The sequence below is a fragment of the Rhipicephalus microplus genome, chromosome X (genome assembly GCF_043290135.1).
Source record: "Rhipicephalus microplus isolate Deutch F79 chromosome X, USDA_Rmic, whole genome shotgun sequence".
NCBI classification, from domain to species: domain Eukaryota; kingdom Metazoa; phylum Arthropoda; class Arachnida; order Ixodida; family Ixodidae; genus Rhipicephalus; species Rhipicephalus microplus.
Window position 1 is genome coordinate 77,744,726 of NC_134710.1, and position 16,495 is coordinate 77,761,220.

The 16,495-nt window shown below is 47.3% G+C and overlaps 1 protein-coding gene across 1 annotated transcript in view; it reads right to left on the reverse strand.

Annotated features, from left to right (window-relative positions):
* Positions 1-16,495, reverse strand: part of LOC119176678 (Kv channel-interacting protein 4) — a 622,968-nt gene that overhangs the window by 337,825 nt on the left and 268,648 nt on the right. Inside the window, exon 2 of the mRNA XM_075877173.1 lies at positions 11,060-11,140. Within this exon, the coding sequence (XP_075733288.1) occupies positions 11,060-11,140 (81 nt within the window). The remainder of the gene's footprint in view (positions 1-11,059; positions 11,141-16,495) is intronic.

Sequence of the window (16,495 nt, forward strand, 5' to 3'; positions counted from 1 at the left end):
TGCCTGTACCGTGGCCGTAGGTATCAGACCTTTCAACCAGCCCTCCCTCGTGCTCATTTCAATGACCGACGTAACAGCAACGAATGGCCACAGGAACCGCCCCTCGATATGCCGTATCATCTACCCAGCTCTTCGCCGCCTGCACCGAACTCGCCACTCCGCCGCAGTTACGCCGATGTAGCCCGGGGCAGTTCTCCTAGCCCTCGTTGGGGAAACTAAAAACAGCGACCTTTGAAGGGAAGGTTGCCGACCGTCGAGATGCTACAACACCCTCGACGTCTTCAGTACAACGCCAGTCGACGGACTATACGACAGACAATACGCCGGATGATACGACGGATGATACGAGGTTACCGACTTCAAAATAAATCGTAAGTGCTAACCTAGCCGTTTGCATAGACGGGCATTTAGTGAGAGCGCTCATAGATACAGATGCGTACTGTTGTATTATTAGCCGGAAACTCGCCGACTGCCTAAAAAAGTAAAAACCTCATGAACGGGGTTCAACATAATAACTTCAGGAGGTCAATTGGTAACGCCGACGGGGAAATGCACCACTCTAATCAATATCGGCAGTTCGGATTTCATTGCTACATTTGTAACCTTACCACAGTGCTGCAAGGACCTGATCTTGACGATTAATTTCCTGCGTGAATACGGCGCCATTATAAACATTCCCGACAAATCAGTTACGTTTTGGATGACACCAGGTCAGATTTCGGATGAACCCTACGAAGATCAGCAACCTAAACCTTTACGTGTCTTCGAAGACGACGTGACGATGCCACCACGCTCAAGTGAGCTAGTGGCCGTGAAATGTTACGTGCCAGGCAACTTTGAGAACCTCGACGAGCGTATTCCGACGTTGCTATTCAGCCATGGATTGTCTGTTTCAAGAGGCGTCGTCAACATAAAATGCGGACACACACATATCCTCGTTACGAACTTCAGCGCACAGCAGTGGCATCTTAGGCGAGGTACGGCAGTCGCGTACGTGGAAGAGTTCGCCAAGGTAAAATATTGCCTGACTGTTGAGCAGGATGATTGAACCGACCTGCCACCCGTGCCTCTATCCGTAGATGTTGGCCCAATTTTACTACCTGCACAAAAGAAAAGCATCCTAGAGCTTATTAACGAGTTTCAGGACTGTGTCTCTTTGACTTCCAGGGTTCGTCAAACGCCGCTGACAAAGCATCGAATTATAACAGATTACATGACATGACACTTAAGGTAAAACCTGTACCGAATAGCTCCACGGAAACGAGATGCAATTGAGAACCGGGGGCGTCAGATGCTTCAAGATGATGTTTATCAACCATCAATGAGCCCTTGGGCTTCGCCGGTTGTGTTGAAAAAAAAAGACGGCGCCTAATGCTTGTGCGTGGATTACTGCAAGCTCAATCAGGCCACAAAAAAGATGTTTACCCGCTACCACGTATAGACAATTCACTCGATCGACTACGGGCATGCTCATTATTTCTCGTCGATGGATTTAGGGAGCTGGTATTGGCAAACAGAAATCGACGAAAGAGACCGTGAAAAAGCAGAATTCATGACAACCAACGGATTTTATAAATTTAAATTACTTCCCTTCGGCTTCTGTTCAGCACCAGCAACATTTAACAGGCTAATGGACACCGTAATATCATGCCTCAAGTGGCAGACATGATTAGCGTATTTAGATGACGTCATCGTATTCTCTGCTACATTTGACGACCACATTAGGCGACTGCGCGCAGTATTTCAAGCTATACGTTCTGCAGGACTAACGCCTAAAGCGAAAAAAATACCACTTTGGCTTCGAAGAGCTCTTGTTCCTTGGGCACCTGGTCAGCAGTGAAGGAGTGCGGTCTGACCCCGAAAAAATAGCTGCTGTTGCAAATTTTCCAGTTCCATCTGAAAAAAAAGGCGGTCCGACGATTTTTAAGGCTCTGCGCTTACTATAGACGCTTCATTGAGAACTTCTCACGCATTGCCTCGCCGTTGCCACGCCTCACCAGGGAAAACGTCACATTAATGTGGAATGACGAACAGCAAAATGTCTTCAACGAGTTGCGGCAGCGTCTCAAAAAACCATCCTCGGAAGATTCGACGATGATGCCCCGACAACGATTCGCACCGACGCCAACAATGTCGGCTTAGGAGCTGTACTCGTGCAGAGGCAGGGTGGCGCCGAACGAGTAATTGCTTACGCGAGCAGAACCCTTTTCCGATCGGAAGAAAATTACTCCACTACAGAAAAAGAGCGCCATGCGGTACTGTGGGCCGTTATGAAATTCCGCCCATATTTGTATGAACGCCCTTTTAATGTTGTCAGTGACCATCACTGCCTTTCTTGGCTGACGAATTCGAAAGACCCATCAGGACAGTTGGCCAGCTGGAGCCTCGAGCTCCGAGAATTCGACATGACGATTGTCTACAGGTCGGGAAAGCGACATTCAGACGCCGATGGCCTTTCTTGTGCGTCATACAAAATGGTGAAGGCAGAAGGTGACGACGCCGTGTTTGTACGAGTTCTAAACACCGCTACTGTTGCACAGCTACAACAAGGTGACCCAGAACTGGAACCCATCCATCGTTCTTTGGAAGGTCGCACTTCAGCTGTGCCGAAACTGTTTCTAAGAGGACTGGCATCGTTTTGCTTGCGCAACGACATCTTGTACAAGGTGAACTTTACACCAAACGGAGGTGAGTATTTACGTGTAGTCTTAACTTCTCTGAGGAGTGAAGAATTACAGGCATGCCACCATGAACCAACATCCGGCCACTTATGTTATACGCGAACACTATACAGAATGAAGCAGAAATACTACTGGCCAAGACTGACGGTGGCCGTTCAAAACTATGTCTGGAAATGCATTGATTGCCAGCGCAGGAAAGTCCCACCCGTCAGACCAGCAGGCCTCCATCAACCTATTGACGTACCACGTGCTCCATTCGCCCAAGTCGGAATGGACCTCCTGGGTCCATATCCAACCTCCACGGAAAGTTGCAGATGGATTATAGTAGCCATCGACTACCTCACTCGTTATGCAGAAACCAAGGCTCTGGAGAGTAGCACGGCAAGTGAGGCAGCCCGATTTTTCGTTGAGAATGTGGCGCTGCGGTATGGCGCTCCATGAGTGGTGAAAACCCATAGGGGAACTGCATTCACAGCTGAATTATTTCAAACGGTTCTAAAACTTAGTGGCACATCTCACTGGCGAACAACAGCGTATCATCCGCAAACCAATGGTCTGATGGAGCGCCTGAACAAGACACTTTCGGATATTCTTTGCACGTCGATGTGGAACATAAGAACTGGGATGAGACTTTGCCATACCTCACGTTCGCATATAACACGGCGCTTCAAGAAATAACACGAATGACACCATTCCGTCTTCTTCATGGTCGTGAAGTTACTACAGTACTGGATGCTATGCTACCACATGAGTGCGAAGGTGACGAAACGGATGTAGATTACATCAACAAGCTTGCTGAAGAAGCCCGACAACTTGCGCGCATACGTATTTGTCATCAGCAGGAGTACGATTCGAGGCGTTACAACCTTTGTCCCCGACTAGTCTCATACGAGCCGGGAGAGAAAGTCTTGGTCTGGACTCAGATTCAGCGTCGTGGAGTCTCAGAAAAACTTTTATGATGGTACTTTGGGCCATATAAGTTTCTGCGACACCTCAGTGACGTTAATTATGAGGCCGTTCCGGATAGTGCGCACTGCTGAAAATGTCAAAGGCATACACCAGAAGCCCTGCGCGTGGTTCGAATGAAACTATATTTGTCCGAAAGAGATCTTGCGCTGCCAGGGGATACAAACACCTATGATTATGAAGCATCGGGACGACGCTCTCTTGGAAGAGAGGCTGATGTCACGACTAAAATCTGGCAGGATGGCCGAGTACAACGAAGTAGCGAGCACGAGGAAAAATCTTTAATGAGATCTGAGGAAGACGACGTTGGGTCTTCCGTTCTGGCTTGCGATCTGTATATACAGACCTTGGTTTTTTCTTGTGGCACCGGACCCCCGTCTTCCGCTATTTTGCGCGTTGCCACAGTATTACCACGTAAATTCTTAACGCAGGCCTTCCAGAGCTTATAAAACCAGCGAGTCAAGACAACATCATTGTCAACATTGAACGCCTAGGTAACAGACGTTGTGTGAGAATAACGTTAAAGGTGACTGCCTCCCCGCCTGCGGGACGGTTGGGCCCTTTCGTCAGCAAGTTCGACCATTTATTTCTAAGCCTGTGCCGTGTTTCAACTCTCAAAAGATCGGCCATGCAAAGGTTCTCAGGAGGAGTTCCGGAGCGTGCCCCCTGTGCGCAGACCTGCACTCGGAAGACAAATGTAGTGCAACCACGCTGAAGTGCCCTAACTATCGGGGAGATCACAGGACTTCTTCCGAAGAATGTCCGAACATAAAGAGTATTCTATTATGAAGCAATGGATACGAGACAGTTCAGCCTGCAAAAAAGCCACTCAGAAAATCCGGTGAAGAGGACGTCGCCATCAAAGGTCAATACGATGGAAAGCGCCAACTTCAGGAAGTACGTCGACGCCTCAGGGAAAATTGCCAGCTGCAGTTTTCAGCACGGCAAACGCAGACGTTGAAAAAAAGCAAATGGGCAGATCAGTCTCTATACCGAAGAGTGACCGCGACTTACGCGTACACGACGCGCAGAATAACCGCAGCAGAAGCTGTCTTTATCAGAGCAAGATGCGGCGATGGAGAACTTACGGAACACAGATCAGCAAGCGATAGCTCTCCATGACCCTTAATTAACGTCATTCGCCTATTGTGAAGCAACATGCACACAACGTCAGCCAGAAGTGCACTGCAAATATTGGATGCTTTGAGTTCAGTACTCGCCGCACTTCAGTAAATGATGGCTCACCGGCCACTGTCTTTTAGGGAAGAGGTCCGAAAAGCAGTGGTTTTTCAATGTAATTCCCGAGAACTGAGATCACGCATCGCCGATTTCCACTGGCTCGAGTACCCTAAAAGGTTGCACAGTATTGTCCTTTGCGAGCCAAATTTGCCGAATGAAATCGGACTCTCTGGTTATGAGTCATTCATGTCGTCTACAAGTGCGGACAACAGTAGATTCGCCGTGAATTCACCTACATTCATCAGCCGGTATCAGCTCACGACGACAATCATTATATATGAATAACACTGCAGAAGAGCCTAACCGTCATAAATGTGGGTGCCTCCGTATTTCTTTCAAGCCATTTCGACGATAAAAGACTACAAGATATCTTGTTATGAACTCCTCACCCGTGCATTATAATCGGTGATTTTAGCACTCATTACACAATCTGGAGAAGTTCGAAGACGAATGCTAAAGAGAGAAAGTTGGCGAACCGCTGACAATGAGCTCTTCTTGCTGAATGACGGTAGCCCTGTAATTCTGCGTGGTTCTAAGTATAGCAGCGGTCTTCATCTGGCCTTTGTTTCATGAGGTCTCGTGAGGCGTGCTGAGTGTTTGCCAGACATAGAAACGCAAGAAAGTGACCACATTCCCACTTGCGTCTACATTAAAGAATTGTACCAAGCTAAGATATGCGATAGCGTTGAAAGAGTGGACTGGTTGAAATTTCAGCCTCGTATGAAAGGGCAATGTCAAGCAAACAGACCCCTTCACATAGAAGAGATAATCAAAAGTACAATACACGACACTGCCTGTACTTTCGCATGCCCTTCTAATATAACAGAATTTGACATCGAGTTAAAGCTACTTTGAGCAATCCGAAGGCGTGCCTAACAAAGATACCGACGTACAGAGGCAACAGAAGACTTACGGATTGCTTGACGTCTACACAAGGAGATTCAGCGCTGGAGAGATAAGCTTGAGTCACAACGTTGGAGTGCTTCTTGTGAGTTGTGTGACCCTCGCGAAACTTTATCCCAAATGTGTAAGATGGTACGTGGCCTGCGCACAAAATTCACTGCGTGGTCTCCATTCAGGGCTCTTGCCCTTTCTCAACAGAGACGAGACACTTACGTGACCGAAGACGTTTGTGGCACGTTATCTGGGCCACTCACAGTGCCCATTAGCCTATTGCCCTCGACCACCTGCCCACAAACACTGGATTTCAGCATATTTGCCTTTTTTATCAATCAACTCATAGCAGCACTAGCTTTGTGTGAACTCACGTCGGCACCAGGGCCCAATAGAATTTCATATAGAGCCCAAGTCATCTGGGTGAAACCGCGAGGATCCTTCTCCTGGAGTTGTACAACAAATCCTGGCAAGATGGGAGGCTCCCGACAAGCTGGAAGACAAATCACCTAGTTTCACTTCTCAAGCCACGCTGTTATGTTCGGCCTGCTTGGCTTGATGCCGCTTTGTCGCATAAGACATTGCGGCCAGGCCTACCCTGATTTCTTCCGAGTCAGCGCTCCCAGAGATGCACCAAGAGCGGCGACAACAGAGTAATCATTCTTCTAGTTATCCCAGGTCGTCGGCGCCCCTCGTAAACTCTTTGGACACGCCCGACCGACTCACGGGTTAGGAAGAGTTGTTGGCCGTCGAGGCGGCTTGCTTTGTCGTCAAGGTTCCCGGGGCAAAGGGCCCAGCGTCTAGAACCGTCTGCGGATGCCTTTTCCACGTTCTCCATGACACCTTGGTGCCGCTATTTCCACAATTGGTGGTCTGCCTGGTGCCACATATCCATCATTACAACAGACTACGAAATTGACTTCCACGTAAGAATCGACGTCCTCGTGCTGTGCTGTGTCGTGCGCGGTGTGCAGTGTTTTCTCCCCCGCCATGGGCTGAACAGGGCGTGCTTCTTCCCTCTTATTTTGGTCGGAAAGGAGGTGGCGTTTCACCTTCCCCTTTCCAGGGCAGAGGTGAATATGCCAATTTTCATCGGACTGTCCTGGCCTCCATTGTTTTTCATGCAGGGAATCCAGGGAAGGCCAGGACATAAAACGCGAGTGCCGAGGCGCTCCCAACAAGTTCTCACAAGCTCGCAGAAGCTTCCATCATGCTTCCGTCGAGAGCTTTCATGATGCTACAACGATGTTGTAAGACGCTGCCTGTAAATATTGTAATTAAAAGTTACTGCTAGCAGCTCCCGGCTGCTTTCTTCGACATATCCCCAAGACTCTGGCTGGCTCCGGTCATCTGGGTAGAACCCCGACTACATCAACGCAGGCAAGTCACCGTTGGAGCTCTCATCCTACCATACGATAGCATTGGCTAATTGTGTCGGCAAAGTTATAGAGAGGATGATCGTGGAATGCCTGGAGTGGTACTTGAAGTGCAACAATACCTACCTAGATGCCATGGCGGAATATCGGCGTGGTCAATCATCCATTGACAACGCAGTCAACCTGTTCACTTACGTTAAACACGAGACATGCCGTAAGCGTCTCTTCGCACCTTTTTTCATAGACGTCAAAGGGGCCCACGACAACGTTACGCATGAAGCAGTCCTCATCGCTCTCGAAGACGTAGTAGGTGGTTCGATGTATCGCTGTCAACGCGATCCTTCTTTGGGAGCACCAAAGCAAGGTCAAACCTCTCCAGACTACAGCCACCGTGGCGTCCCCCAGGGTGGCGTACTCAGCCCTGTGCTGTTCAATCTTATGCTAATTGCTCTCACGGAGAATCTGACAAGCACAGTTAGGCTATCAATGCACGCGGATGATATCTGCGTTTGGACATTGGCTGTAACACGCCTGCAGTTGCGAGCGAGAATTCAAAAAGCTGCCACTGAAACTGCACGGTTACCTCCAAAACCGAGGTTTGGAATTTTTTTTTCAATAAATGCATCCTCGTAGCTTTTACACGCAAACATATAAATAAGTAAATCATAAGCATCCATGGTCAAGCTGTTCCTTACGTTCGATCACACAAGTTCTTGGGCGTCATAACTGCTAGGACTTTATCATGGAGCGATCACGTCTCGTAAATGAAAAAAAAACACGGTTAATATACATGTGTAATCTACTCAAGTTCCTTGTTAGGAAAACTTGGTGAATGTGATCCAGTGCAATGCTACAGCTGTACAGGGTACTTTCTTTCGGCTTTCTTTGCCACTTACCGCTTTACCACTTACCGGCATTGACCAATGCAGCAAAACAAGCCTATGAACGTTACAGAGTGTTCAGGCCAATGCACTCCGGATAGGCTTGTCTCGTAGTACGTCAGTGGTGACCACCTCATCATGACCCGTATTGACATTGAGGCACTCAGGACACATAAGGCATATTGCTCGCGCACCCTGCCTCCACCTAGCCTCTTTACCAGCAGACAGACTATGTTCGTCCTTTTTCCAAACGGTAACCATGTATTGGGACTCTTTGCAAACATGCTTCACACCCCGCCGCCAGGCCTTCCACTCCTCTTTGGAGCCTGACTCGATCATGTTAACATCAGGCTAAAAATACCTGGTATCCAGAAAAAAGTGGATATGTCATCACTTGCTCTTAAGCAGATTGCTCTGCTCCTATTATACGAGGCATACCAAGGCTGCACACACGTATACACCGAAAGCTCCGTTTTACAGAGCAGTTCAACACCATCTCTTGTGATACCAATAAAAGCCACAAGGAAATTCAAAACCTCTCACCTTACAACATCGACGTGCGCTGAGCTCACAGCTTTTGGTGCCACATTCCAATTCATTAGTGATAAATGGCCACAAAAATGGACTATTTTCAGTGACTCTAAAGCGGCACTGCAATCTCTTTTATCATCTATACGTCGCGGTCCGCACTAAAAACTTGTGTTTTAGATTAAAGAAGAGACTCACCATTTAAGTGAGAAATGACATGAAATAGCCTTTTAATGAGTCATTGTGGAATAATTGTCAATGAACGGGCCGATCGAGTGCCCGGTCTGCCCATACTGAAAGCGATCAAATATCAATTCCGCTCTCCAGAACTGACGCTGCACAGAAACTCCGCATGCTTGCTCGCAAGCGCACCACGTCGCAGAGGAACGAGTCACATTTCACCTGCGCACGATTATCAACCTTAGACCTTACTCGCAGTCTTCGAATTCCTCCAGAACTTCACCGACGAGACGCTACTCAGTTTGCAGGTTATGGTTGGGTGTGTAATTCAACAATGCGTACGTGTTCCGAATAGGAATGACCAACAGTGCAGCCGGTGGCCATTGCGGCAGTGACGAAACAACTCGCATGTTCTGTATGAATGCCCTCAGTACTGCTCGCAGAGACAGTCGCCCTGCAATGCACTCGACAAAACTGGACAAGCAGACTCCTTCGGACGAAGGAATCCTGCCCTACTGACAGGACTTCATATCGCAGAAGAAGGCTGTGAAGGCACTCCTGTGCTTTCTGCGTTCAACCTGTCTCCCTAAACGACTGTGATCGGAACGCCCTGCATGTGTGTGCACGTGTATTTTTTCCCTCATTCATTTTATCTCTCTTTATGTCTATCCTCTTTTCGACCCTTATTTTCCAACCCCTGTACATGATAGCAAACTAGTTCTTCTTCTAGGTCAACCTCTCTGTCTCTTCTTTTTATTTGTTTCTGTCGCTGTATCTCTTCAAAAACTACTCACTTTTTAATAATTTATTTTAAGTTGTTTATTCTGTACATGCTCTGAGGTATGTAGTTGTAGTAGTAGGTAGCCATCCCTAGTTTAGTTCTTGCAGTGTTCACTAGACGGCGGTACTTGTAGTTGATGATAGGATGCGAGATGTTATAAAACAAGATGACGGTACTTGGAGTGTTCACTAGATGGCGGTACTTGTATTGATAAAAAGATGCGAGATTTTATAAAACTAGATGGTGGTGCGTGTAGTTGATGATGAAAGATGCGAGATGTTATAATAGAAATAATGTCACATATGGCGAGTGTCAATAGTGGAAGGCAATAGTTCGACTTAGTGCAGTGACGGACGCTAGGGGGAGTTTTGTAATAAAATTAGTTCGCTGTTGGCGCGCCGTGAAGCTGGGCGACACCGCTACCAAGATCCTGCCGTACGAGACCGGGAGGCCCAAGCGGCATGGCATACACACACAGCGTTTCTTACGTCTTTCAATGATGATCGACTCAGCGAATTACATGGAAGATTCACGGTTTACCAATGATTCCCTGGGGAGCTTTGCCCACTCATCATCATTCACCCGCGGATATGCTGTGATTTCTTATTCATTATTCTGTTTGTCTCTCTACACTGGTGTAGTGTTGCGTATTATTTTAATAAGTGCATGTCATTGGCGTTTGTAGCATGGTAAAGAAACTTGGAGAAAAAACTGCAAGCGTTCTGTACATGTGACGTTGTACTTCGCATTGGTTGAGTTTAAATATGTGTCAGTGTGTTAGTTTGTAGGTGTTCCCACTTTTTTTATTCTGGTGTAACTGCATAAGTACTGTATACATCCAGGGTAGACTAGTGGCTAAGGCACTCGGCTGCTGAAACGCAAGCCGTGGGATCGAATCCTCGCAAAGGCGGCTGCATTTTCGTTGGAGGTGACAATGCTTGAGGCCCGTTTCCTTGGATTTGGGAGCATGTTAAAGAACCCCAGGTGGTCGAAATCGCTGGAGCCCTCCGCTATGGCGTCTCTCATAATCATATTGTGCTTTTAATACGTTAAGACCCAACAATTATTAGGTTAATGTAGTCGTCAGGCAAATGGAAGCCATTAATATTATTTATTCATCCGCAACAAAACTCGTCTGATAGTCTGCTAAAATACTGCGGAAATTATTTAGAACTCTGCAGAGATGCCGTATTCGGCGTCTACGAGGCTCGTCTGACTTTCGACAGAGAGGGTGTACTACTTGCCTACTGGGAGATGACAGACAGTCTGCCACTTGTCCTCTGGTATCCTGCATCCCGTGTGTACCATGGTGTTCAAAATTCTGGCATAAAGGCTGTAACATTTTTTTTTCTGAGAGCGACATAGAAAGGCATATTGCAGAACCTATATTCTGGCTCCTATATGAGCAGTCTCATACTGCGGGAATGTATGCACAAGCAAGCTTCGTGGCACAAGAACGTAATTGTCAGAGTTAATAAATATCATGACACTATAAAATAAAAATAAAAGTGTGAACTAGAAATGCATACTTACTTTTGTTTGCCCAATACTTGAAATTTTTAACTTCTGTCTCTTCGTCCACGTCATCGTTGTCGGACCCTTTGTTTCCCGTGCCTGCAAGTAGAATACTTATTAAACATTTAAAAAGCTGTCACTTTTAACGGCAAAATGTTGAAGGAACAGGCGTCACCACACAACTAGAATCAAAGAATATATGACGACGTTAAAGGCAAGCACAATCAACTTGTCTTAGCTACTGCTGACTACAAAGTGAACGAGTCATTTCGGAGGTAAATGCCCGCAGTAAACTAGTATGTTTCTTATGGAAGTCATATTTTCTAACACCAGCATGTAGGTGGTTGGTGGCTGCTCTACTACTTTGTCAGGTACAATTATTGGCCAATACCTGCATTAAAGTACGGAAAGCTGTTTCGGAAATGCCGCTATGTGGAAAAAAGCTGCTCAGAAGAGTAAACACAACGCAATGTATGGGCTGTTTGTATGACACTGTGGAAACCTGAAATCGATTTCTATGTTTCAAGAACAGCTGCCCGAGCACCCTTTTCCCACGAATAAATTGGGTGAGATTAAATTTAATGCCAGTGTTATTACATGCAAAGCCTAGGGGCATATTTACAATGCTCGTCCTATTCTTTCTTCTTTCTACATGGTCTCTCTTTTGATTCACACAAAAGCCTAGTAAACACGTTGAGCGTTTCTTCTTCCCCACCGCATTCATATGCCGCTTAGAAGTGACAAAGAGGCACGAAGAAAACAACTGTTTAAGATTGTACTGAAAAAGGCACAACTTTGCCGCAAGAAAAAAGCAATGAATGCGATAGCAAGAAATTGAAAGGTCACGCGAAGAATGGAAAGCAGATCGAAACGTGCCCCGCGTTTCTCACGCACAAATGACGCACGAAACGTACTCACAGGTACAGATGAACGCGAATAAGCGTCTCAGTTATTACTTCGCTGTGTCTGAAAAGTGCGCCCTTTTCGCAAACGGAGACTGTGTAGCAGGTGCAGTGACCTTCGTGCGCCGGGTAGCTGCAACAGAATTGTTCCAGTGAAAGCCCAAGTGCGCGCACGCGTGATCGTCTACCCCGCGACCCCTCTCCAAGGGGCAAAGTACGCGTGGGAGATGAAAGCACGCGCCGCCACGTTGTGATGACCTCGCGTCGCACGCTCATTGCGCCATCTCGCTGGTAATTCTGAAAACACGATAGTTCCCCCGAGATGATCACCGCCATCTGTAAGTGGTAAATATAAATAGCTCGCCGTTTCAATGATGGAGGAGATGCTCCCTTCATGGCTGAGTGCCCTACCGCCTCGCGCTCACGAATAATTACACCGCAGACGGCGCGGCAAAGCAGCGAAGCGGGATTTCTGAAGCGGCGAGTGCGTGCACCTGTTCAGACCGCATGCCTCCTTCGTCTGGCCGCGCGGCCGAAGAGGTGGGCTTCTCGCGATTTCGCGCACGTGTCGCTATGACGATTCAGTGCTTCTCCGAAAGGTACACCCGCACCACCACTGCGCCTCCGCTGCGTGGCGTTCTGATTGGCTGAGGCAAAACGGTGAGCCGCGGCAGGCGGCAAAAAATTGCTTCGAGAGCGATGGCCCTTGCCGTCTGGTTCTAAAGACGATATTAAAGACGATAGTCTTTCTTGGGGACCTTCGACAGAAAAATTTTGGTCTGTCTGTCTGTCTGTCTGTCTGTCTCTTCATTTATCTGTTTGTCCGCCCTTAATGATCCCCCAAACGGCTGACCTCATTCGCAGCGCCCACCAGTTTCGCTCAAGGTTCAGCGTTCATACTTGTGCGATTATCAATAAAAAACAATCATTGCACATATCTGAGGTACCATAACAACACGTCGATGTTTTGTATGTGTGTCTATATACTAGAGAAGGCACACACAAGTAATTCTAAGGACCGTAGCGTTAAACACGCTGCGCTGACAGTGCAACGCGGTGCTCAAAAAGAGAAGTGCTACCAATGCTTTGCTGAAACGACACGGTGGTGGCATCTACCCATCGCTTTCCGTTGTACACCTTATCGCCTCCGAGAATTGCACGCATCTTTCTGCGCAGGTGCGCATGCCTTCCTTCGTTTTCGACGATAACTGGCAGAAAGCGCTCGGGTCTAACGTGCCTCGACGCGCTCGTTCGACTCCGCTGCACGCTCGAGACACTCTAACGCAGCGCCTCCAAAATACCTTTCACCGATTTTCTTGGGCAGAACATCAAATAAATGTTTTGTTCACTCTCTCAAGACTTGAGAAAGGAGGTTTTTCCCACTTTCCGCGTTGCCGCCTCACCGCTTTGGCCGCCCCGCCTTCGGTGTGAACTAGCCTTAAGAGGTCGGATGTCCAATCAGTCTCCGGAAACTCACCGCTAGTTTCGAATTCATGGAACATGCACGCTCATAACGGTAACTGGGCATCCTAAGATCCAGTTGAACGCAGTGAGGTTGATCTGGATGTTTGTATTTGTTGGCTTTAACAAGTTTTAACAAAAAAATGATACCCATGTAAAAAAACTTCTGTTTTGTTTATATGTCCTTTCTTATTCTTTATTTTGTGAATTTTAAATCAGGTGAAGCGCGGGAAGTGAATGACTTGCGTTCGTGGCGCTTGCCTCCGATCCTCTCGCCCCTCGTTCTCGTTCAGCGATATTAGAAGTGGGATCGTGCTCAGTTATCTCACTTGGTTGGCGTATCAACTACGGGAAAGATAAAGACAGCAAGTTGTTGCGGGCAGAAAATGGAAGCCGCAGTGAGCTATACGCCAAACAAGTAACCCTGCATTCGTCGAAGATGGCTTAACCGAGAAGCGCACCTTTTCTGCAGCTCTGCGGTGTGCTAACCATGTAATTTCTAGTTCCGCTGAGGTTTTCAGCGTTTCTTAAAGGCAACGGGTGAACACAATAAATTTGACCCATTATTTGAGCAGTTATTGATTTTGCTTCAGTACATATGAGTAAACCCAGTCCTCTGCAAGCCTGACTTAAATGACAGAAGTGCAGCGTCGCTTGACTAATTCGTGAACAGGGCAGCCAAGCTCCTGTCGGGAAAATGTGTTTATTGAAAGGCTCGAGTTCGAGTGGGTCGGGGTACATAGTTTTAGTTTATTTTACTTTCAGCGTGTAGTTCAAATGATGTGAAATAAATATAGGCCACTTCCTGCACATTAAGTTCTTGTAGCCACTGTTAGAAAATTTGTGAGTATTCACTTCTAATAGTGCCACTAACGTACATGTAATGAAATAAATGCTACTAAAATTATTAGATAAAATGTCAATGGAGCCAACGTTTTGACAAGTGAACTTTTCTTCGTCAAGGCAACGCTGTTTCACTGACGAAGACAAGTCATCTTGCCGAAACACTCTCTTCAGCGACGTTGTTTTTCGAAAAACTTCCGATCACTGCAAGCCTTTCCATGCCTCTGAACTTCAGCCTCATTTGGTACTCAAGTTCAGTAAGAAAAATGTGCGCGTCGTTATAACAAACGCTATGGAGTGAAATACAACGTGTCCTATCTCGCGATTGTTATTAGCGTGCGCATTGGTTCGGATATTCTGGCTTGAACGTTTGCTCATTATGTCCGTATGTCAGTCGTAAGTTACAGCTGCGTTTATAGAATGACGCTTTCACACTACGTGTATGCCTGTATATTTACGCAAAACGTGCAATAAAAAGTTCATTTCATTTGTGCCGATTGAGTTTCATCTTATTGAGAAATCAGCCAGCTAAACTTTCGCTTCTTCAGAAAACACGAAAGAAAGACTAACAAAATTTTACGAACGACCGCATTGCGCAAGCAGCCAGCGCACCTGAAAGAAGTCACGAGGGCATTCCGCTTTGCAAGCGAAGTAGGAAAGGATGGCTTCCGCGGCATCTCTCATCCTCTCAATTTTTTCCCTTCTTTCCCTCTATTTTAAACGTCACCAGTGACGTCAAGTTTTCTGTTATTGATTTATTTCTAGTAGGATGCCGGGCAAGCGCCAGTGGTAAAAGCAGCGCCGCAACTGCCGAGAGCGAATACATGGGAGGTATAGGAAGTTTTCGCCCCCTAGTTCGATTCCGCGCCCCGGGGTCTTTTTCTGTACATTTTTTTTGCGTTTTTTTATATATAGATATACGGTAAATGATGTAGACGCTGACGCCGGCAACAAAATCCAGCCGAGAGTGTCCATATAATTGCTATAGCAATAAAAAAGTGGCAACGCTTCGTAGAATCATGCCGAGAAGAGTAAATGCTACCTTGCGAGCTTCGGTGCGGACATCGTGCTACAAGCTGCTGTCAAAACAAAATGAGAGCGCCCGTACTTGCACGTAGAGAAGCATGCGGGCACGCTGTGCATTCACCGAGCGAGGAAAGCGTCGTTCGTTTGCGGCTGTGAATTGCTCATTTCGTACGAGAGTGGAATTTCGCACAACGTCCGTTAATTGTATTTCAGATCAAGTTCGTAATCTTCTCACACTCAGCGATCATTTTTTGCCGTTCATCCCACAGAAAAGGCTGGAATTCCTATTCAGAGAACTGAGTAATCATGTCGAGGCGAAAGTATCTCAATTTTGTTTTCCCTTAAAAATAAAGAAGGAAAAAAAAAAGGTGGGAACCAGCCAATAGAATGTGTGCAGGTGTGCGCCGCGTACAACAAAGGGCCTGAAGACGGCGTGCGAGCTACGGAAGAGAAACGACGCTTGTTTCATTCGACATTCACCTTAGTGGCATTAGCCGCCGTTATCTCCGTCACAGATTCCATCAAAAAACGCTTACGTCGGGGGGGGGGGGGGGGGGGGGGGGGGGGCGTGCGATCGCTGCTCGAGTGACCGCGCGGCACGCGAAAACGACCGAATCGGCAACTTCTTTTTCGCTCCCTTGACGACCAAACGAGGAGGGAGCCGAGCATCGGCGTTGGCCGAGTAGCAGGCCGCGAACGCTTTATTCTGTGGTGTTCGGCGGGACCGGATACTCCATCGCCCATTTCGAAACGTTTTGTCGCGCCGAACTGGTTAGTGATGCGGTTGAAAAAGCGTCGGTGCCCGTGTGCGCCTTCTAAAACACCTCACGTCGTCGTCCGACGTATAGAATAGAGCGCCGCCGCTAGGGATACGTCGCCACTTCAGCGTGTTTCTTCGCCGCGCCAGCCGGCTCTTTCTCTTCCATTGCCACTTCTTTCTCTGTAGCCTCGATATCGTTAGCGCAAAGAATGCATGGTTCGCTTGAAATGGAGCGGTGGTCGCTGTTCTTACGAACTATATTGTTGACCTGGTGGCGTACAAAAAAAAAAAAAAGAAATGGGGCTAGGAAAGTATAATCAGGGAGCCTATTAACACCAGCCATTCAAAGCCACTGCGTTAACGCAAGCGCTTCTTCAAGCTTGCAGGTAGTAATTCTGAAGACCTGTAATAATTATTCACTGATGATTTTTGATTGGATAGATATGTGGGGTTTTACGTCCC